The sequence below is a fragment of the Callospermophilus lateralis genome, chromosome 9, assembly GCF_048772815.1.
Source record: "Callospermophilus lateralis isolate mCalLat2 chromosome 9, mCalLat2.hap1, whole genome shotgun sequence".
NCBI lineage: Eukaryota > Metazoa > Chordata > Mammalia > Rodentia > Sciuridae > Callospermophilus > Callospermophilus lateralis.
The window spans coordinates 97,213,618-97,238,456 of record NC_135313.1 but is presented as its reverse complement, the minus strand read 5'-3'; the positions used below and the strand labels follow the sequence as shown (position 1 = coordinate 97,238,456).

The window sequence follows — 24,839 nt, the reverse complement described above, 5'->3', positions numbered from 1 at the left end:
GCAGACAAGTGACCCTTCAGCTCATTTTGAGATTCTTATCAACTTAATTCCCTGGGTCCTTTTCCTGGGAAGTCTGAAGAAGGAAGTCAAAATGCAACCAATGCCTTCTGAACAAAGCTATGATAGAGTCATTGGCAAACATCAATATAGCACTTCAGATTTGCAGAGTTGCTTGTGGCCATCCTCCTGGTCATTCCCACTTTGCAACCACAGGGAACAGCATCGTGCATCCCACTCTAAGGAAGGTTATGTAGAATCTATTGATATTAATCCACTCAAGTTTACACAAGGACTTCAAAAGTTGCTGAGGTCTTGAGTTCATCCTATAATTTTCTAAGTCTGCCTGCCATATGCGTAATGTTTTATTTGTTACTTTAGAGTGATTGAAATAGGAAAGGACATAAAAAGGGGAAAAAACATTATCCCTCTTAATGGATTCAGTCGCTCAAATGACTGTACTAAAAGAAGGTTCCAGAGCAACAGTTAACTAAAATTGGTTGATGGAAATAACATTTAGCATGTGGCATTTCACCACACTTTGCTCCAAGGTTACACTAGTAAATTAGCAGCTCCCACCTCAGCTCTGCTTTTCTAAATTTAGTGAAATCTCCAGATTCAGATAACTAAGCTAAGGAGCAACCACATTGACTGATTTTGTGCCTCAGCCCAGCTCTTGAATGAGAATTTGAGTTTTCTTTTGATCCATATGCTCTTTTTTTTTTAAATTAATTTTTATTGTTGGTTTTTCAAAACATTACATAGTTCTTGATATATCATATTTCACACTTTGATTCAAGTGGGATATGAACTCCCATTTTTACCCCGTATACAGATTGCAGAATCACATCAGTTGCACATCCATTGATTTACATATTGCCATACTGGTGTCTGTTGTATTCTGCTGCCTTTCCTATCCTCTACTATCCCCCCTCCCCCCTCCCCTCCCGTCTTCTCTCTCTACCCCCTCTACTGTAATTTATTTCTCCCCCTTATATTTTTCCCCCTTTCCCCTCACTTCCTCCTGTATGTAATTTTGTATACCCCTGAGGGTCTCCTTCCATTTACATGCAATTTCCCTTCTCTCTCCCTTTCCCTCCCACCTCTCATCCCTGTTTAATGTTAATCTTCTTCTCATGCTCTTCGTCCCTACTCTGTTCTTAGTTACTCTCCTTATATCAAAAAGACATTTGGCATTTGTTTTTAAGGGATTGGCTAGCTTCACTTAGCATAATCTGCTCTAATGCCATCCATTTCCCTCCAAATTCTATGATTTTGTCATTTTTTAATGCAGAGTAATACTCCATTGTGTATAAATGCCACATTTTTTTTATCCATTCGTCTATTGAAGGACATCTAGGTTGGTTCCACAGTCTTGCTATTGTGAATTGTGCTGCTATGAACATGGATGTAGCAGTGTCCCTATAGTGTGCTCTTTTTAGGTCTTTAGGGAATAGACCGAGTAGGGGAATAGCTGGATCAAATGATGGTTCCATTCCGAGCTTTCCAAGAAATCTCCATACTGCTTTCCAAATTGGCCGCACCAATTTGCAGTCCCACCAGCAATGTACAAGAGTATCCTTTTCCCCACATCCTCGCCAGCACTTGTTGTTGTTTGACTTCCTAATGGCTGCCAATCTTACTGGAGTGAGATGGTATCTTAGGGTGGTTTTGATTTGCATTTCTCTAACTGCTAGAGATGGTGAGCATTTTTTCATGTACTTGTTGATTGATTGTATGTCCTCCTCTGAGAAATGTCTGTTCAGGTCCGTGGCCCATTTGTTGATTGGGTTATTTGTTATCTTATTGTCTAATTCTTTTAGTTCTTTGTATATTCTGGATATTGGGGCTCTGTCTGAAGTGTGAGGAGTAAAGATTTGTTCCCAGGACGTAGGCTCCCTATTTACCTCTCTTATTGTTTCTTTTGCTGAGAAAAAAACTTTTTAGTTTGAGTACAACCCATTTGTTGATTCTAGTTATTAACACTTGTGCTATGGGTGTCCTATTGAGGAATTTGGAGCCTGACCCCACAGTATGTAGATCATAGCCAACTTTTTCTTCTATCAGATGCCATGTCTCTGATTTGATATTAAGTTCCTTGATCCACTTTGAGCTAACTTTTGTGCATGGCGAGAGAAAGGGATTCAGTTTCATTTTGTTGCATATGGATTTCCAGTTTTCCCAACACCATTTGTTGAAGATGCTATCCTATCTCCATTGCATGCTTTTAGTTCCTTTATCAAATATAAGATAGTTGTAGTTTTGTGGATTTGTTTCTGTGTCCTCTATTCTGTACCATTGGTCCACCCGCCTGTTTTGGTACCAGTACCATGCTGTTTTTGTTATCCATATGCTCTTATGAGTTGGACCCTTTGGCTAGCCTGCCCATTCCTTCCAACAATGAGGTTCCCTTTATTTAGCATTTTTATTTCAACTATCACTGATAATTTCATTAACTATTTATCAAGTCTCTCTGCTTCTCAGCATGTTAGCTTTTTTATAAATTATTGACTTTGATTTTTACAGCAATATCCATTAGTAGTATTATAGCTATTCAGAAGGTAAGGCAACAGGTCCAGAGTGATCTCATTGGTCATACAACTAGTGTACCGAGCCACATGGATCCAGCTCTTGCTAATTTGTTTCTAATGTAAATGGTTTCCCACTATGACACAGTCACCTCAAAACTGAAGTTATAACAAAAATCTCATAGATCATTTCAGAGGAAGTCAGTATTTACAAAATGCTAGCTTTAATGTGAAAAAAAAATTCTACAGCTTCACTCTCCCTACCTATCAGGTGGTATCACCATAATTTGTATCATTTTATTATTAATCTACCACCACCACCACGACCGCTATCAATATCACCCCAAACATTCTATCCATGGTTTCAAAATGGTGAAGTTACACTTGCTACTCATAAATTAAATTTGATCTAATTTTATTCTCAATGCATCCCTAAGGGCATGAATAAACTTGTAAGTTCCCCTTGATACTTTACTTCCCTATAGGCTGAACACAACCCTTACATGTAGTTTATTGGCCCACTCAGAGTTGGTTCCCACCATATTTTTATTCATTTTTGTTTTAAGAATTTTAAGTACTTTGCCAAGATTTACAATGGAAACATCTCGTATTAAGATTCCAGGCTAGCCCATTGGTCTTGCATTCTTGATTTGCATTATTACTTGTTGCTAATGGAACTTGTTGCCCCACTTTAAGAGAGACATCTAGTTTCTACCAGGCACTCTTCTCACCCACTCTATGACAATGAAGCTGTGTATCAGGTTCCATTTATTACTAACATAAAGCTGGCTCCACTTCTTTTTATTACCTGCCTGGCCCCTCTAGGCATTTGAGTTTGTATCTGTTTCTGCTACTTTAAACAACTTTTGGAAAGCAACTTACTTTTTCTTTCAGTGTAAGTTTTTAGAACAACAACAACAACAAATAGTGCGCTTAGTAATGTGTCTTGCATCATCAAACTAAATGTGATTTTTTTCTTTTTTTTTTGGAAGAGATTTTCATTCTTACAGGTCTATTTGTGTAGGCCAGCACTTTGACACAAGAACATCAAATTGATGCAGGCAAGATGCCATAGTGTGTAAAGGAGGCAGAAGTTAGCATTGATGGACAGACTTCAGAATTGACCGTTTTTACCTTGAAAGGAAAAATGGAGAGAAATAAAATACTATATAAAATCACCAAGTTTCTTCAGGAAAGAATCTGGGCTTGATACTCATTCTATTTTGTCTATTTGAAATTTGTTTTAAAATCTATTTGAAAATATATTGGAATGTAAAAGACAAGTTTATTCTGTGTCTATATAACTTTCATAGATGTGCTTTCAAACTGAAAATAAAGTCTAATTGTAGATCATTTTAATGATCTAAATTAAACTCTAAACCTAAAATTAGATCATTTTAATGTCCTCCAAATATGGTACTCAAATTATAGGTATTCTATATCGTGTTTCTTAGAATTTTTGGTTAATAGTACTGGAAGGAAAAGTATGCAAGTGAATATTTGATTTATTTATAACCAAGATAAATATGTGTTTTCTCAAAATCTCGTGAGTTTGACAGAGAATCTTAAAATTTAATTTTCCACATGTACTATGTAGCAAGAAATCTCCAATACAGAGTCACAGCTAGATTCATTAAAAAAAAAAAAAAAACTGACTTGCCTGAGGCCACACAGTGGTTCAGGGACAAATGAGAGAACTAAAGTAAGTGTCACCACTTAGATTTTGGAATATTTAACATAGAGCAGGCACTATGCTCAGTGACTATATAATCTCACTTAATCCTTTAAATGCTGTTATTGCAGATGCATCTCCATTTAGAAACTGAGTAGAGTGAGGATTTCAGAAAGGAATTTATTTGCCCAAACTGACACAGCTAGGAACTGAGATCTGGAATTCCAGAGCAAATGTGTGTACTTATAAAGCTTTGTCCTTAAAGACATGTGACAGATGCTGGGGCACTTCAATAATGCGATCTGGTTCCTGCCCCTTCTGCAATGTGAATTTAGGCACATTAGAAACTGTGATGGCCTCAGTTTCTCCATTTGTAAATGGAGTTAATGGCACTCACTGAACAGGCATTTCTGTGGTAAAAATATACCCATCCCTAGTCAATTTCTGGCTCACAATATTTATACTTTCAATACTAGTTTTTTTACTTCTGATTTTTACCTAGAAATTGGGGGAAGGGGACAATGTTTTTTCCCTATTTTTTTAATAAACTTTCTTATCAAAAGGTAACTAGTCAATTTCTTACTTGCATAATTAACACCAACAAAGTCAGAGTCATTAACTTTTAAGATCTTTAAAAGAAAGAACAAAATGAAAAGCAACCAATAACTATAAATATTTATATTTACATGAATTAAATGTGATAGGAAACATCTAAAGCTGATTAAAACTTGTTGGCAGGTGACTGAAACAAATCCTTGGAGTGATTTTGAGAAGGTTTGTGATGTCTATTTCAAGTTTAGTTGCTAAGATAGCTGATTTTTTTATGAGGAATGAGGTGATGTTTAATGTCACATTAGCACTGTGTTGGGCAGGTGGGGTGCTCTTAGCCACAAGGAGCAGCAGAAATCTTTGTAAACCTATCAGTGTTTCTGCAACCACATTTAGGGAAGATGTAAAATCCAGTGGTGTTTGGAAACTGGCCATGGGTTTTGTAATTGGCATTCTAGCCTTCCATTTACACTACTGAGATGAAAGACCGTCTGGTGTACTCCTGCACCCGTGCCTCCTGCAATCAAATCAGGTTACTTTTGAAAAGAGGGGTCTTGACATAGAGTCCTGAGATTATTCACATTTTGTCTTCTTTTTTTTTTTTAATTTATATTTTGCAGGACAAATGATACTGGCTTTCTTTCCTTCAAAGACCACTTGCCTGTCACTCAGATAGTTATCACTGATACCAACAGATCAAACTCAGAAGCTGCTTGGAGAATTGGTCCCTTGCGTTGCTATGGCGACCGTGAGTACTAAATCGAAAGAAGCTTTCTCTCTGCCTTACATGAGCACAAGATGTTTTAACTCGCTTATCCCTTTTCCCTGCAGTCTCCCCTAGTCCTGAAAATTATCCACATGCCCAGTGTTTTCCATCCTGCATAGAAAACAATAAACCATGCTTAAGGATGTTCTCATTTGCAGGACACTTCTGGAATGCTGTTTCATTTTATACTGAAGCCTCTTATCTCCACTTTCCTACCTTCCATGCGGAATTCAGTGCTGATATTTCCTTCTTTTTTAAAACCACCGCTTTATCTGGAGTTTTCCTTGAAAACCTTGGCATTAAAGACTTCATCCGACTTGAAATAAGCTGTAAGTGCCCTCATCTACGAATTTACTATCATTGATCTTCAGGATAAGTGTTAGCCTTGACTTTGACACCAACCACAGCATGTGTGTTTTATCATCAAGTTAATCTTTCTGGACAAGGGTAAAATTAGCAGTGATAATTTCCACTTCCTCTGAATTCTTTATGATCTAACTATGTCCTATCAGCATTTATGAGTCATTCTGTCATCAAAATATATACATTCCAGAAATTCTTGATGATACCTATTGTGGGTTCTATTATCTGAGCCATGGGTATTTTTATTTATTTATTTATTTTTTTTACCCATGACTTTGAGATTTTATACCAAAGGACTATACCTTTTATGGAAAGTAGAGATCATTATCATAATTATACATTTTGTTGACATTTGAGGTAAATTCTTTGTTGCACTGGTGCTTCAAAAGTGATTTCCTGACTTCTCTCCTCCCACTACGATAGTGTTACTAGCCAATCAGAATTCTCAGTTTCCCCATCTTTACCTCATGAACAGTGGTATATCTACAGAATGAGATGCAAGGATGTCCATCTTCCTATAGAGTCCATCCCCCATATATAGATTTTATTCAGCAATAATCATCACATGATTTGAAAATTAATAAACATACAAATAGTAAAATATTCTACCATTGAGCAGTATATATATATACATATATATATATATATATATATATATATAATGATACTACTAAAATATATTTCAGTACTAAAAATGAAATACAATGGCAAATAATTTATTTCTATAAAAATGGGAAGTACCAATCTTTTGATCTGTACCAGTAATGAAGACATTAACATTTCTGTTTCTAAATCTTTTTTTCTACAAATTTGTTGATGACTTCAACAAAATTTATTTTCTACACATGTTTGTGTTAAAAAGAGAGTGTTAGTCATATTTGTCCATCTGTGTTCTATGTTGAACAAAGAATATTTCTTTATTAATTTTAAATTAGATTGGTTTTCCACATAAAGCCACAGATGTGCAAATGTTTGCTAAAGATTAATAAAAGTTCTATTTTACAATAAATTCCAGAAATTATGGTACTGTATCTGTATTGTTTTAGGATCAGCTCTACCAAATTCCAAATAGCTCTGAAACCAAATATCATTTTGGTGAAATAATAATGCTTGTTACCAGAAAATTAATAATACATTTTTCTTTTTTTAAGTGAAAATAAAATTTCCAATGCTTTATAATTTCTTGAGTTCTTTTAGGGTACAACCCTTGTGGTACTGAACATTTTGCATTTAATAGTAGATTCAAGCTAAACAATGATGGCACAGAAAGTGTATAGATAAAATGGCAGAAGTTGAGTTCTTACTCTTGAAAATAAACATGTGTGTGAGTCTGCATGTTCAGAAGCCAGCAGTGTTTAAATACACTTTAAATAGTTGTCTGTGTTGACTTTGCCCCAGACTATAACATTTATTAAGTGGCAAGTAATAAAATATAGTAATAAAATGAAGTTGATATACACATTATTAAAATTTTACAGTGACTTTAGCATCTGTCGAAAGGTAGAGCAAAAGACTATTTTGGTGGAGGAATGTTTTATCATTGAAGTTGCTTAGAATTACTGTTCAATAATGAAAATAAAGCCAGGCATGGTAGTGCATGCCTGTAATCCCAGTGGCTTGGGAGACTGAGCCAGGAGGATCTCGAGTTCAAAGCCAGACTCAGCAACTTAGTGAGGTTCTAAGTAACTCAGTGAGACCATGTCTCTAAATAAAATACAAAAAAGGGCTGAGGATGTGGCTCATTGGTTAAGCGTCCGTAGATTCACTCCCAGTACCAATAAACAAAACAAAACAAAACAAAAAACCAGAAAGAATTAGATACATTTTAATTGCTTATGCCATTCCTTTAGGTTTTCCGTACATAATGCACACTTTTATTGCTCACAAACAGGGTGTGGACTACACCCCTGCCTTGCCCTTGTTATGCACATGAGAGTGATGACTTGGGCCTGTCACTGAGTGCCCCATCCCTCTGTGTATAGTTTGAGTGAAGCAATTGACCATATCACAACAATGATGTGACTGCATGAAATATCTTGAAAAAACAAAGCAACACCTCAGAAACAGACACTGGGGATTTGAGAGATCTGGAAAAGGAGACAGAAGCATTGCCTGGTAGAGATGGCAGAGATATTTGTATAAATCTCCAGCAAATGAAGGAACAGCTAAGTTTTTCTTTGCAGCTACAGGACAATACATACAAGGCAAGAGAGCCTCTTAATTGGGAGTTTCACCTTTTCCTCTAAGGATTTAGTCTACTAATGGGAGGAAGCTTTTGTGGCTATGGTGTAAAATGAAATTCCTCATACTAACTTGGCCATGCTCTGAAAATATTGCATAATATGGAAGCAATAAGCTCACTGTAAATGTAATAAAAATTAGGCCCCATGGCCTTTTGATTCATTAAACCACAGCAAAGTCATGGTATACTATTGGAGGATAATGAGTTATAATTTAGCATTAATTACATATCAATGTCTAATTTGTACTTTGTGGTGCTGTTTTTTGCCCTTTGAATTGTACAAAGATGTTCTTAATACAAAAATTTACCAAAAAAACCAATTTATGTAATTATTTGGTGCATATTTTATCACGAGATTGGTGAATATAGATTTCTAAAACAAGATTTAATATAAAAAAATTAAAATGCAAGGTTTCATGTTTCCAAAGTGTGTTATTATCTTTATCATTATTATTGTTTATAAGAAAAAATGCTCAAATTGTGAGGGCATCTTGCATTTTTTATTTGCAGCTTCACTCACATTATGGATTCTAGGCAGATGGGATTTTTTTACCCTAAAGAGTTCATAGCAAGGAACCCATACACTCTAGCTGCTTGGAAAGGAAAAGTCTTTTTACCAGATGCAGAGGCTCCAAATAGATTCCGCTTCCATCCCCAAGGAGTATTCCTTTATAACCATCTGAATAGCAGCTTCCAAGGTTGATATATCCAAATTGATAGACAGGAAACAGCAGGTTTCCATCAAATTTCCAATCCATTTCCTCTAAGTTACTTCCAACTAAGGCATTTGAGTTCTGTCACCTTGGGATTAGCCTATAGTCTGTGAAAAGGAAGATACTTCACTATGTTCTCAAGTTTTAGAGAAAGTGTTTCAAACAAGATTGTGGGAAAAATTCATTTGTAAAACAAGGGGCTGGCAGCAGGCGACCCCTGAGATCCCTTTCTGTCCCAGATGCCTTGGTTCAACACCACTGCCCCTCTGCTGGTCCTGCCAATGTGTTGGTGCTACATGCTACTTCAAATAGAAACTTGGTTTGTCTCTAACGTGTGCTCCCTTGATAGCTTATGAAAGGCATTTTTGTTATACAGTGCTTTTTCCCCTAGTTTTACAGACTTAGTTACTGTAATGATGTTTCTAGCTATTTTCTTGATGTCTCAGTAAATTTGCATTTGATATATTGTTGGTGAGATTGTGTTGTTTTGTAACATTCTTTGGCTACTCATCTGTCCAGCATCTTATTAACCTTAACACTGTGATCATTGTTTAAAATATGTTCTGTGGAAAGAATAAAAGCATTTACTTCACAAAAAAAAAAAAAAAAAAAAAGATTGTGGGAAAAATTGCCATTTGACAATTATCCCACAATGGTGTGCATATAGAACTAGGTATTTGGATTAGATGAGAAGGAGCACAGGAAATCACTTTTAAGAGTAGGTATAATGTAATAAAAAGAACTTGAATTATAGAGCCCAATATAGATTCAGATTTCTGCCTGTCCAAGTCAATTCATGAGCCACTTTGGACATTTCTTCACCTGTTCAGTATTTATTAATGTACCATGGCATTGGCAACACTCAGATACCAACTGGATGTGTTTGGCCACAATTAACAGAAAACTCATTCTGAACTGACAGACACAAGGATGGGAATTCAACCCTGGTTCTGGGGCACATGGCTTAGCACAGAGGCCATGGGTCTGGCTTTATTTATTTGAATTCAGCAACTGAACAAAAGTCATCTTCTCTGTGCTCTAAATTCTTAATATTTCCTTCAGGCTAGCTGTCCTTTACAGCAGAGTTACATTGCAAAAGACTGGAGTCATTTCTTTTCCAGCTAATCAAATATTTAGGTAGTATACAACTCACCTGATAACCTGGACACCAAAGACTGTGGCCAGACAAGAAAAGATGGTAGATTGTTTATGCTAAACTCCCTCCCATCTGAGGCAAAGCTAGCCTGATACCAAAGTGCAAGATAAGGTAGTTTCCCAAAGCAAACTCTGGCACTACTATAGAGGGAGTGGTAGAAGGAAATCAATTATGATTTCTTCTAAGGCACATCTTTCAGGATTGAGATGAGTCATTGCATAAAAATGCCCAAAGTTCTGGCATGGTGGCACACGCTTGTAATTCCAGCAGCTTGGGAGGCTGAGGCAGGAGGATGGTGAGTTCAAAGAGAGGCTCAGCAAAAGAGAGCAACTAAGCACCTCAGTGAGCTCCTATCTCTAAAAAAAAAAAAAAAAAAAAAAAATTCAAAATAGGGCTGGGGATGTGGTTGAGTGCCCCTAGTTCAATCCCTGGTATCCCCCCCACTCAAAAAAAATATGCCCAGAGTGGTTGTTGGGAACCAGCAAATAGGCATTTAATTTTTGACATATTAGTTTTCAGTACAATTGTAATCCTAGTATTATTTGTGGCCTAATATATTATCACTTATTCTCTAAATGATTAAAATTTAATCTTTCCATTTTTATTCTAATGATCTGGATGGTTTTAATAATATTAATTCAAATAATCTTTATAATACTTCTCAGTGCGAATTAAGTAGAAAAAAATCCATAAATTTCCTGAGTTTCTGAGTAAAAAAAAAACAAACATAAGTATATGTCATGTATATATACATGTATATGTAGAGAGAGAGAAATATTTAAATTTTTCATTTCAGAGATATCCTACTAAGAATATTACTAAATTCAATGTTAATTTGAATATATGATAGTCATAACCTCAGAGAATAGTAAAAATTAAGACTGCTAAAATTAATTTTCACTGAATTGTTGAGTGATTACGTTGATTAGTTTCTTGACTAAAATCTTTACATTAATTCCTTTTGTTTTCAAATAATCCTACCTATGATTATCTCTGAATTGTACTATAATTATCATTGCTCAATTCCTCATCCAATATGCAGAGGAAGAAAATGAACCTGGAGAGTATATACAACAATCCAGAAAGTCCTTCCATGCACCTTCAAGGCTCAGAATCCAGGGCTCAATCCCATCCCTCTGATCCTTACATCAGCCCCCTACTCTGCTTTGAAGAATTGTCTCAGGATTCAAGAATGTTAGGACTCAGGAGAACACAGAATGACTTTCCTCCAGATCTCAAGGCATAGGGCATTCACAAAGTTCCTGAGATTTTGTGCAAAACTATGGTGTAAAAGACAAAAATCACAGCAGTCATCAGATCCTCAGAGAGCGCTTGTGTCTGATCAGTATGACAATATTTCTTCCTCTCAGTTCATATTTCTCATTTTATAGATGTGGACGTGAGAGGTCAGAGAGGTTAATTGGCTACATTAAAGACTTGCAACCTCCTTGTTCCACAAATGTACCTGAGATCACTCTCATGTCTGATCTGCGTTGGGAGATGAGGACACAGAAATGAAGCTGGGCTCTTATGTTCATGAAGCTCAGGACTTCGTCCTCAGAGGAGACTTGTGAGGGTTTACTAAGAGAACTCTCTCCAGGATATGGTCAGCAGGTCTTCCCGTTGAGGTCAGGAAGAACATCGCAAAGGTGCCTCTGGTCAGAAGGCTTCTTCTCCTCTGTCATAGCATTGGTTGACATTCGGTTGGGGCATTTTCACCTCCCACTATCAATCTTTTTAAATTAAAATGTGGATTCCTCTTGTCCCATTCATTTCTGAATTTTTGGTGCCTAGCAGAGGACCTGACTTGATAAAAACCCATTCAAAGGCTAAAGTGACTCCTTTATGGTCACTATTTTATGGTTACAGTAAAATAGTTGATGCTGAGAGAAGGTATCTTTCTGACACTTAGGGTGTGGAGAAGTCAGATGCAAGCTCATCACAGAGTTACTGCTTTCCCAGGGCCACTGGGTCATTCTTTTCCCTCCAGCCAGGGAGAGGTAGCTTGGGTTTGCTCCAGTGCACTACCACGTAGTCTGTAGGCATTGTGGGGTGTATCATTCATTCACCTACAAATATTTCATTCAATTATTTTCAAGTATCTATATTATCTATTCTAGCTTCAACTGCCCCCAAAGAGTATATAGGAGTCTCAATGTGAGGTTTAGAGAAATGGTTTTGAAAATGAGGTTCAGAAACACATCACCAGTAATCAAACCTTACTCCACCCCATTGCCACTAGGATGACTTGTTTTGTCACCTGCACTATAGTTCTCTCATCTGTAAAGTAACAATCTCACAAGGCAGTAATAAGGCTCAAGTGCATTAGGCCATCCCAAAATGCTTAGCAGAGTGCCTGGCTCATGGCAAGCACTCAGTAAATATTAACTATTAATACTTCATTTCACTGACTCTCCTTCAGTTCTAGGAGGGAAAAGATTAAATGTTGTAGGTCTTTAATGGTTATCTGAATAAAATAATATTAAAAAAAAATTTCCAGGAACCTAATACCTTGATATAAAGCTAAAAAATAACTAAGGAAAATTGCATTTTATAGTTGTGATATAACCATGTTTTAATGAATAAAATTTTAATTTGGCAAGAGCTTCCAGGGTTATGTGCTGGGTCTAAAAAAAATAGAGTTCATACAAATTTTGCAGATTTGTAGGGGGACACACAGTAAACCAATCATTATATAACAAGGGATACATGGAAACCTAGCATAGGAGTGGGGGGAGACACAGCCAAGCAGAGAGCCCCCCCACCAGAATGTGCTCTCTGAGTGGAACTTGATAGCCACAAGGCTGGTTTTGCAGGAATATTTGTTAGCAAAATCTTTAAAATTCTTCTCTCCAAATTCTTACTGATTGTTACCTATATTCTGTAGAGAGAAATAAATACAGAACCTATTCATCTCTCAGCAATCATTTGGTTTTGGAATGTTTGGGGCTACAAAGTGCCATTAATGTTGTGAATCAGAAGTAAGAAATGACTCAAGGGACTTTCTTCACTTTTATCCATTAATTGTCACCCATTTGTTTCTTTCAATTCCATTTCCCTCCATGCATGGCTTTGTAAGTCATTGCCAAGTCACCTGGGTGGGGAAATTATGTCATCCAGAAGTAGTGACAGTAGCATCACTAACTTGGGCTCATACTGGATGGCAGGCACAGTTCAAAAACTTGACCAAGTTTAACATGTAAAGCTGGGATTGTGGCTCAGTGGAAGAGCACTTGCCTAGCATGTGTGAGGCACTGGATTTGATTCTCAGCACTGCATATAAATACATTGTCCATTGACAACTGAAAAAATATTTTTTAAAAATCTTTTTTTTAAAAAAGATTAATATATAAACAACCTGATGAATAGGTATTGCTTTTATTTTCATTTTACAGATGAGAAAACTGAGAAAGTGTCTCATCAAAAACTTACTCTAGGAAAAGGTGGTATCAGTGTATTCTCTCAAATCCCCCTTTTCAGCCTTTAGACTTACTGCTTCTCATTAAAGTCACAGCTCACCAGAAGGTGAAGCAATCTGAGGTCTCTGGTTTCTTGAAATGTTGCATTATGAAGGCTTCTTATAGGAAGGATAAGTTTTTGTTAAGGTTTTAAAGGCTGGGGAAGGGGATGATCCAGGGTGGGTGTTTGACCTTTGGTATCTCTGATAATTTAGATCTGGCTGTTGATGACTTTGCCAAGTAAATGCACATTTTCTGATTGAAAGGGGAGGGAAAAGAAAAAAAAAAGTAAAGAAAAAAAGAAGAAAAAAAGGAAAAAATAAAAATAAATAAATAAAAGGGGAGGGAAGAGGAGACAATCAAGGAGTGCAGAGAAAGACCATAAGGTCTAGCATATGAAGGCTCCAGTTTCTCACATGAGACCCTTCTCCTTAACCTCACTTTATAGTTAACCTCTCCACTTCCTTCAAATTTAGATAATTCCTGTGTAATAATGGTAAATGCATGATAATATTCTCAATAGAGAAAACAGGTGAGAAATCTGCTCTTGGAGTTTGCTTCTTACTACTATCTGGGACATTTTGAGCAAACTATTCTTGGCGTTTTCCCCCACTCAAATGAGAATAATAATGGCCCCCCCTCCCGGGTATTTTGAAGACTAAAATGAGAGGGTTTACCATCAGTGCTTAGCACAGTGCCTAATAGAGAGCTCAGTCTACCTATTACGCTGCCAAGTCCATCCCTCTCGATCATTACAGAGCACCATCATCATCAACATCAACTCCGTTCATCAACACAGTCACCACCATCATCACCACTACCACCACAACCAATGTCATCACTCCCATCACCACCATCATTATTACCATTACCATCACAACCACCGTGATAGTTGTGGTATTTTAATATCATTGTATTATTTCTCCTAACTGGCTGCCACCTAACTTTGGTGATATCTGATTATTCTAGAGAGGCAAAAAGAGGCATCCAACGTGGAAGCAGAGGCTTGCGTTGTGTTAAGGCATTGCAGTAATCTCTCCTTGGTCAAGGGGAATTAGTCTCTCAAATTAATTTTATTCTTGTTTGTTTTAGACACAGGGACAGCATATATGTTTGTATCATATGTATTAATGAGATATCATGAAAGTGGGTACTGGGCTTCTTAGGCTGTGTCTCTCCTCTCTGTAGTAGCAAAAGTGCCTACATGACCTCATATCTACAGATGTCCAGGATGACACAGCTGAAGCCTGAGAAGACCCAGGAAATCCAGAGCCTCCGCATAGATTAGTATTTATCACACAGGCATCAGTTTCCCAGTTTCCTATGCCATTTCCTGGATTTATACCATTAGGACCAACTAGGTAGGGTGCTGGTGCTTGGAACATGTATGCTCTTAGTATTTAGTGGTTTTTATTATTAATAACAACTTCAGTGATGCAGGGATTTTAAAGAATATGTCTGCTCTGTAATGACAGTGACTTTAATTGTTTCTCTCATTCATTCAGGACATACTTGTGTTCTCCACACACTGAGAACTTCCTTCATCTTTCATCCTTCTTCCTGTTTCCTTGTTTTGTTTCAGCTCCTTCTGAGATCACATTTGCCATCGATGTTGGGAATGGCCCAGTAGAACTTGTAGTCCAGTCTCCTTCTGCTCTGAATGACAATCAATGGCATTATGTCCGGGCTGAGAGGAACCTCAAAGAGACCTCCCTTCAGGTGGACAGCCTTCCAAGGAGCACCAGAGAGACTTCAGAGGAGGGCCATTTCCGTTTACAGCTGAACAGCCAATTGTTTGTAGGTAGGGGACAACTTAAAACAACCTTTGTGTTTAACACCCTACAAGACCACTGTGTGACTAGGCCCAACAAAACTTGCATTTATTTGAGGTCAGGGAAATGATGAAAATATGTCATTTTAAATTATAAATTTAATTCTGCAGGTTGTTCCTGTCTAGCTTCATTAGTGATAGCAATAAATGATTATATTACACACTAGCAAATCTGAGGATGGTCTCAGACCCTTTTTGTACCTTTTCTTTGGTTTATGTTATTTTCCAGTGCCTAGGGACTCCTTTTGTTTCTCATCATTATGATCAAAATCTACTCTCAAGGAAAACATGTATTAACCTATTAGACTTTAGCAGGTAAAGATTCCAGGACAGTGGGACACCCTTGCTAGTGATTGATGCCTGAGGTGTGATAATTAATGGTCACAGTATAATGAAATCCTTGAGCCCATTCAAAGGAATTTCAACCATCAATAATATGTTGGGGGAAGAACCATTGCTTTTTAAACCAGGGCTCCTCTGATCCTACTTGAAATCATATCACTTAGGTAGGTGCCTTACACTTGCACAGAAAAGCAGTCCCTGGCTCCTGAATAGATATCTCTCAGCTGGAATTCACCTGTGACATGGCAGCCACTGCTGGGATTAAGATGGGATGTATTCCATCATTTCCTAAATCCTTGCTTTCCTCCCTCCATTACTTCTTTCTTTCTCCCTTCCTTCCCTTCCTTCTTTCCACCCTCCTTCCTTTTCTTTTCTTTCTACTTTCCCTCAGTGGTCATTGGGCATCTAACACTAGTCAGGCACCCTTGTTGGATGAAACATAAATTGAGCAATGCCACTGCTTCTAAAGGAGATCACGGTCCTCTCTATGTGCATGCATGTGCAAGTATTCATGCATGTATGTGACTTGTGTGTGTGTATCCACACATGTGTGACAGAGAAAGCAGGGGTGGGATTTGACAGGGGTTTAACTGCATTTCAACTGTTCAACTGACATTTTATTTTTCTTGTTACAATTCTGTATGTATAAGGGATTGTGTGTGTGTGTGTGTGTGTGTGCGCGCGCACACTTGTGTCAGAGGGAGAGAGGGGCAGAGAGAGGGAAAGCTTCAACAACATTGGCTCAGGTAATTTCCTGGACTAATACAAGGCCATTTTATAGCCATAATTTGGAAAAGATTTTTAGAAAATGGATTTGAGGAGGGCTTGTAAGGCTATAAAAATACAAAATAGAGCTTTAAACATTAGGGATATTGTAACGCTATAAAAGCCATAAGTGTATTCCTATATAAACTTGAAGTTCAGATGCCTGGTATAGGGATGGCAATAAGTGAACAAAATTTGCCAATCTGCCTAGACCTAACCTCCTTTCTGCATTTGTTTGTCTATAAATCATCTCCCACACTACATAACTTTACTGCTAGTAATGAAATGCTCTCCCCACTTAAGGAGCATTTCTTACTTGTTCCCTTTAAAATTGACTTTATACAACTTTTAACTGTGAGAAAAATTGCCACCGAAAACATGTCAACCAAAAGAAAAAAAATGTAACAGAAGGAGGGTGTCATTTTTTTTTCCCTCAATCACGTTTCTCTCTTCATCTGTTATAATTTACATATCCAGCAGAAGCTAAAATGGTAGTGATTAAAATCTTTATGATCACAGGTTTTTTTTCTTAATTAATAACTCATGTAGGTGCTATGGTTTACTATTAATTTTTTAAAAATCTATATTGCTGTTTTAATTCTATTTAAACATTGTGTTTTATTTCTCTAAGGAAGTTTCCTAGTCATTAAGATTTAATATCTTTTTTAGCAGAATCAATTTAAGTATTTTGTAGTTTTCATAAATTTTATTCCATGTCAATGTTTAACTTATGATTTTTTTTGTGGCTAAGGAGGATGTAAAAAGATAGCATAATTTGTATTTACTCTTTCATACCAATTTCATGTAGCTATGAAATTATTGTATAGACTGAATATGTGGGAAATTTTGTGCAGGCAATTGGATTTCTTTTTTTTTAAGAGAGAAAGAGAGAATTTTTTTAATATTTATTTTTTAGTTTCTGGTGGACACAAAATCTTTATTATATTTTTATGTGGTGCTGAGGATCGAACCCAGCGCTCTGTGCATGCCAGGCGAGCGCACTACTGCTTGAGCCACATCCCCAGCCCCCAGTCATGTTTCTTGGTGAGTTTATATCTACAAATATTTCAGTTAAATTCATCACAAATGCAGTGAGTGGTGATAGATAACAGTATGTGCAGGGGCTAGGGGAGATGGGTTGCCAAAGCCGGAGCCAAGGTCCACTCTGGTGAGAGGACATGCTCCTCTTATATTTCTTTCCAATAAGTCCCATCTCAGATATGTTTCTGCTTTATTGAATTTGCCTAAAAGTACTTGAAGAAAAAAAAAATGCCTGTTGGTTTACATTTTATCATTTAGAATTCAGTGATATGCACATCTAGAAATGCCAGGTAACTGAAAAAAAAGCTAAAGTCCCAACATCATCATTTTGTATAATTCAGTTGTTCAATAGATGAATAAATAAATTTATCAGTCTGCAATCATCTACTCAGTTATAGCAGCCCAAATGAAAGACTGCATTCTTTTTCAATCAAAAAATTTGAGACACTAAATATTTATGTTTGCTATGCATGGAAAACTATCAATGATGTTTTATTCTTGACTGGGTTAGGGTGAGTGTGGCATTATTTAAATATTAACTTGAATAAGTCTGTCTACATACCTTTGGTCCCTGAAGGATCTTTCAATCATAACAGAGCACCATTCAGCATTACAAAAATCACACAGCGGCTTTGATCCTCAGTACTAAACCCAGGCTGCATTTTATAAAATAGGATGTGTCTCTCAGTTCTGCCCTTGTCATTGGAATGTGACAGGTTGAAGTGCTGATGCATCAGTCAATGCATGCTGGATTCCAGAATCGATATTTTAACTTCAAGCTGCTTTATCACCATGATTGTTAGGGACACTTGCATCCATGCCACTTTGCTGGTTGCATTGTCTAGCAGGGTGGGAGAAATTTCATACCATGTTGGTTTTGAAATGTATGCTCTAAGCACGTGGCAGTATTATAGTTGGCTAATAGTATCACCATTTCTGTTTAGTTATTGCCTACTAATGTGTCCAGTAATATGTAGATGAGGCAAGATAAATCCAAGAACCTTCCATCCATTGCTAAAAGCAAAGAGGAGAACTCTTGAGTATATGTTTCAGATCAGCTACCACAAGCTGACCTTGGTAGGAAAACAACTAGCCTAAGCTTACTATTGTCTTGATATTCAGAAAGAAAATGAAATCTGGCAACCAGTCTTTTAAGATTTGAAGATCTGTTCCTTGTGTGGATATATTAGAAATGACAATCATACTTTCCATGCCCATGTCTCTATAATTTCAAGGAAAGTGTCTTATTCTTTCCAAATTGAGTATAAGTATACAGCAATTACAGAGTGGAAATTTGGTGCAAATGTAGGTCTAGAAGTCTCATTTTATGAATATTTTTGTTGCTGTTTTGTTATATGTTCCCATTTTCCCCCTTCAGCTCAGTTGCTCTACTTGTGTCAAAATAAACCAAAGTTAGTTCAAACTTACAATCACCAGGGGAAAATACTATACCAGCTTTATAAATCATAAAATTTGAAGAGATCCCCCCAAATGCTACTCCTCTTTCCAGGCTAGAAGAGAACTATTATTCCTATAGGCAGGGGAAGCTAGCCAAACTTAGAGAGGTTGATGGTTAACCAAGAAGACTTGGCATGTACATTTATTTTGTACTCAGGCACTTTATAAATTCATGATCCATAGTGTGAAGCAAATACCATCTCCCGTGGATTAGTAACTTGTATTTTATCCTTTTGAGTGCCTCATGAGTATGGCTGTCTTGATGCAGGTCAGGACACTTTTCAATTTGAGAAGATGAGATGTGTCTCAGAGTACAGGAGGGGGTATATGTTATTTTCACATTAAGAAATAATTGGAAAACCACTTTTTAGCATATTTATTGCATAAATATATAGAGAATTATCCTTCTCATTATGTCATTGAAAAAGCAAAAAGTTAAAAAATATTTGTCCTTGTAAAATTGTATAAATATCTAATTAGTTATATTTATTTTGCCAGAAAAATTTCATTTTATTCAAAGTTAAATAATATGTCAAGTGAACTTGAAACATTTTCCTCTGGAAGAAATTGACATATATGACTTCTGATGTTACATATAATAATTGCATAAAGGGAATTGTTCTGTTCAGTTTAAGAAGTTGGCAAAACCTCCAAACTTCAGCAAAATGTCTCTAGAGAACCTTACTTGGTTATTGCATCATAAACACTTGGAAAAGCACATAATAGCCACTCAATAAAAATGATTCTTGATCAAATGCGAAACAAATGATACATTTTAAAACATGCCAACCAAATGTTGAAGTTTCAGAAGACCAGATTTTATCATAACATGATATAGTCAGATAAATATTCATATTTGTCATGGTAACATTTAAAAGGTAAAATGTGAGAGTTTTTAATTTGTTATGCTTTTTAAAAAAAATAATAATGCTTCTTCCCTCATGTGGAAAGTAGATGTCATACAGCATGGAATAGTAGTCACTGGAGGGTAGAGGGTGTCATGTAGCAAGTGCAGAGGTAAGTTAATAGGTACAAAATTAGTTAGGTCAGATGACTAAGTTCTAGTGCTCCCTAGAACAATAGGTGATTATAGTTAAAAATAACAGATGGTATGTTTCAAAACAGCTGGAAAAGAGGAATTTGAATATGAATAAGAAAAAGAAATAATGTTTGAGGTATAGTGATACAAATATTCTGATTTGATCATCATACATTCTCTACATGTATCTAAATATTTCACTATTCCCCATAAATATGTATAATTATTATGGATCAATTAACTTTTAAAAAATGCTTCTTCACTTAAAAAGAAATGATGAAGAACCATCATGTTCCTCATCAGTTTTTCTTTCCAAATACCTTTGAGCCACAAAATCAGATTCTTATAGCTTGAAAATGTTTGGAAACAACAGTGGTCCACTTTTATATTCAGAGAGCTAAACCATTAAGTTTCTTCTGCAAAAATTTATTTTCTTCTCAAATAACTTGAGAGTTGGACACATTTAGCCCAACCTAATAGACCATTTTAGTGTTTTCTGCCCTGTTATATTCAAGAAACGTTTTTGAAATGTTTATCTACAATTTTTTTCAGTTTTAATTGAAGCTCATTTTACCATGTATTGGTCTCTGTTGTATTGATAATGTGCAATTGGAGCAGAATGGAGAGTTTTCTTGTTTGGTTTGATTGTTTTTTTCCTGTTGTAAAAACTTATCAGGAATCATAATGTCTTTTTTATAGGAGAATGTAATATGGCCTTGTTTTTTTTTTTCATGCAGCCGAGGGAGATAAACCCTGAGAGTTAGAGCACAGAGACTCAGGATTGGAAATAGTTATTTGATTCTTCTGGTATGTTCAGTAGCCAAAATTTATAACTCAGTAAAGGAAGAAAAATGAGAATGCCATTATTTGTATGAGTTAGGATTATACTGACAAAAAGAGATTCAGGCCAGAGTTTTCAGGAAAATGAATCAATTTTCTTTATACATTCAAGGACCCAATCTCAGAGACAAAAAAACAGTTCAGAGGTTCAGGTTACCATTCCCAAAGCCAAAGTGTCATTGAACTGATGTGACCAGGACATGCCTAGCAGCACATGGGAAACTCTAGGGTGGAAAAGAGCAAACCCAGGGGGGCACATTGATGCTGCGCCTCTACCGACAGCTTAGTATCCTGTTTTGATTCCTGCAAGTCTTTATCAACAGCCTGATGGCTCAGTAGAGGGTGAGAAAGCCCTTGAGGAGAGCAGTGGATGTAGCAACACCCTCCCCAAAACTGTGGGGGCAGATTCCTAGTCTTTCTCATTATGCTATCAGATTCTTCTGATCCTGGGAGAAAGAGGTTTAGATCCAAAGCTACTAAAGTAAAGATATTGTAGAATGGGAAGTAAGAAGACCCATGATGAATTCAGCTTCTGACTTCTTCACCCTTGTCTCAGGCACCGAAAGTAATTCAGGCCCTTTCTGCTGTGTGAGTAGACCGTGGGATGCTTGCCCAGAGTCTCCAACAAGGAAAGACCTGTGCCCGGGGCTTTAAATGCTGTTGGGGGAATCTTCATATACACTCCCCCACTTCAGGGACTGCCTCAGCTGCAGAGAAACCATCACTAGAGCTATTTCCTTCCCAGAAGGGTCTTTATCTAGTGACCTGCTAACTCCAGGGAAAGAAGGTCTGTCCTCCTTCCAAGGAGGATCATGTCTGATGAGTTATTCTAACTCCAGCCTTCTGGTGGGGCTGTGTTATTCTGATGTCAGTAATTTGTCTGGGCAGTTCTCTCCTGTGCATCCCTACTTTTTTTTTTTTTCCTTCACAGATGTTCCCAGGAACCTCTTTCTATAAAAATTATCTACTCCCTTCACTCCATCTCAGAGCTTGTTTACTGGAGAACCCAAGCTAAGACAGAATAAGATAGATTTCTTATGTAACACACACACACACACACACACACACACACACACACACCCCTCTACTTAGTTTTTAAAAATGAAATCAATTTCCTTAAGTGAAATTTATTCCTCAATCCTCGCAGGGGCTATCAATAAAACGATGCCTCTTCCTCTCCCACTTTCTTTAGCAAAGTGTGTTCAAAGCTAATGGGTTCTTTAGAGCAAGTTTACAGCATTTTGCTTCACTGCTTTCTGAAGGTCCCATCGTTCAAACCAGGGTGGGTCTGCTCCCACTTCCCGATCTACCTGGCAGATTCTTCTTCATTAATGATACAGGATTTTTTTATGGTTCAGATAACTGTTGCTGCTTGGAGGAGTTCATTCTTGCACACCCACACCCACACACACAGACCTCTTTGAGCACCCTCATCACATGTCTTCGCAATGCCCTGATTATTATCCATATCCCTGCTAATGTTTCATTGGGGGCAGATATAGTGGTGAATTTATCCTCTGGGCTGAGGTCACCAGTATATTTTGGATATAATAAATACCTAATGAATTAAAAAAATAATGAAGTGGAGTTCCAAATGTTGTTGGCTCTAATAATAATAGCTGTACAGCTGTATGCTGGTCAATTACCTTCTCTGAGCCTTGATTGTTCCATCTGAATTTAATAATGAATCAGTTTCCAATGTTGAATGCGACAATGGGCATTTTCCTCTCCCATTTGGTATCCTTATGAGATTAAATGAAATAAGAATGCAAACAAAAGACTGTTTAAAATGGGAAACCATTTATGCCCCCACCTCTGTGTAATAACTAGGCACTCCTGGAAATGTGGGTGATTGAGCATTTGAAGAACACACTCAGCAGGTGTGACAGCTCCAGAGTGAAAGGACCTTTCCTACCTTGGATTTTATCCCTTTGTTCATCTGTCAGCAAGTGCCCCTATATGTTCCTGTATCCAGAGAGAGAATGTTTCAGGTCTGAGGGTGGGGCCTTCAGGAAAGAGAAACGTTGCAACTGTCATTTCCTTAGCATGAAATTTTCAAAATCACATTTTAAAATTGGTATACTATTCACACACACCACACTTCAGAGGTATGAATGCCAGATTGCATTGGTGTGATTTTCCCCCTTTTTGTTCAATAAATACAGGCATTTTAAAGGAGAATTGCATTTGATCTAGTTGTAAGAACAAGTGCTCAGACCAGAGATGAGCCCTGAGCTTGTGTTTCAAGGACACCAGTAGTTTCATGGCGTGAACTGAAAGCCAACCACATTCATCACACACTTGTGACCTTCCTCAGCTACTGTCCCTCTCTTGGGCTGGGCTGAAAATAAAGCAAAAAAAAAAAAAAAAAGAAAAAAGAAAAAAAGCATAAAACAAGGTCTATTTTTTCTTGTTTTTAAATATTAAAGTAAAAATTTTAAGCAAAATATATTCCTCAAAATTTATCCTTCATTCTCCCAGAGATTAGCCTCTTCCCCTTCTGCTTTATGTCCAAAAGTTTACTTAAAGTTTAAGGGGTTCTATAGCTGAGTTTGCATCCTTCACATTATTTGCTGGAATGTGGGGCAGGAGAACAAGGCATGCTGCTTCAGCTTATCTTTCCACTTGCTACTCTGTGTCCTTCTTCCTCGTTTTTTCACACTCTTTTGCTGCCATTTATTGATCAAATATTTTCTGAGTGCATGTTTAGTGATCAGTCCTAGGTTAGGAAATGGAAACATGGAGATGAATAAGATCCATCCATGCTGGGTTTGTGGCTCAGTGGTAGAACGCTTGCCTGGCATGTGTGAGGCCCTGAGTTTGATTCTCTGCTCCAAATATAAATAAATAAATAAAATTTTAAAAAGATTCATTGACAACTATATATATATATATATATATATATATATATATATATATATATATATATATATATATATAAAATCCATCCACTGTTTAAGGAGTATGGAGGGTGCTGGGTTTTAAATAAGTTTAGGGGTTGAAACTTCAAGGGGATGTGAACAGGACAAAGAGGATCCTATTTCTAATTTGGCAGAAAGGTAGATTCTAAACTCTCTCTCTCCTAGGAGGATAATGATTTCTTGCTGCTCTCTTTCTTACGTTTGGGAAATAAGGTCAATATACAGTTTGGTGTAGTCTCTAAGGGCATCAGCCCTTGCAAGGTTGTCTGAGACTTGGGCACATTCTTGGTATGTAGGGAGCAGAACTGGTATTTGGTTTCAGCGCTCACTTGTTTATTCAGTTTTCTGGAAGGACAACTGAAGCCCTGACTTTTCAGGACCTTACACATATTGCATATCCCTATCCTGCTTCCCACTTGACTTGCCCACAGCGGGCACTGCCGTTGGGGGGCTAGAACACCTTCGCCTCTCAGCCACTTCTGCACTGACTGGAGTCCTGCTTTGAGCTCCTGTTTGTCATGTAATAGTGAGCTACTGCTGCTCAACAATGGAGCAGTGCTCTTCTGTTTTCTATTCCCCACCCTATCCCCCAAAGCCTTTGTTCTCAAAGATCCTTCCCTCCCTACATTTCATCTCCAACCAGACCCTCCCCAGAGAAATGAACTCATCAGTATTAGAGATAGGGGCTACTGCTAAGATGAGGTTGCCTTGAAATCCAGACTTCAGCATAGTCTCACTGGATGCTGACCCACTCAACCAGTAGTGAGAAATGGTCCCTGCCCAGGGCAGAAACCACATTTGTGTGTGTGTGTGTGTGTGTGTGTGTGTGTGTGCACGTGTGTGCGTGCACTTATTATAGAAAGCCTACTGATCGTGATTTTTTCTGGTTTCATCATTTTTTAAAAATCCCTTTTTCCATTTTACTATTTCCCATCATTGTTTCTCTTCCTTCCCCTTTTTGCAAATCCTCCTTTCTTTCTTTCTTTTATACCTGAAAGTCACTTAACCTCCACAGATGCCTGCATTCTCTGCAGGAAAATGTGGGTCACAGTGTTTCCGGCCTGTTTCACATTTGCAGAAGACTAATGGTATTCTAGAAATTTTAATGTTGTTTATTACTATTATTATTATTATTAAACTTCTCCCAGTCAGCGTGTA

The 24,839-nt window shown here is 37.2% G+C and overlaps 1 protein-coding gene across 3 annotated transcripts in view; it reads left to right on the top strand.

Annotated features, from left to right (window-relative positions):
• Positions 1-24,839, top strand: part of Cntnap5 (contactin associated protein family member 5) — a 791,405-nt gene that overhangs the window by 643,719 nt on the left and 122,847 nt on the right. For all 3 annotated transcript variants that reach the window (XM_076865870.2, XM_076865869.2, XM_076865868.2), the window contains exons 15-17: positions 5,367-5,494; positions 5,671-5,841; positions 15,027-15,245. In XM_076865870.2, coding sequence (XP_076721985.1) covers positions 5,367-5,494; positions 5,671-5,841; positions 15,027-15,245 — 518 coding nt within the window. The remainder of the gene's footprint in view (positions 1-5,366; positions 5,495-5,670; positions 5,842-15,026; positions 15,246-24,839) is intronic.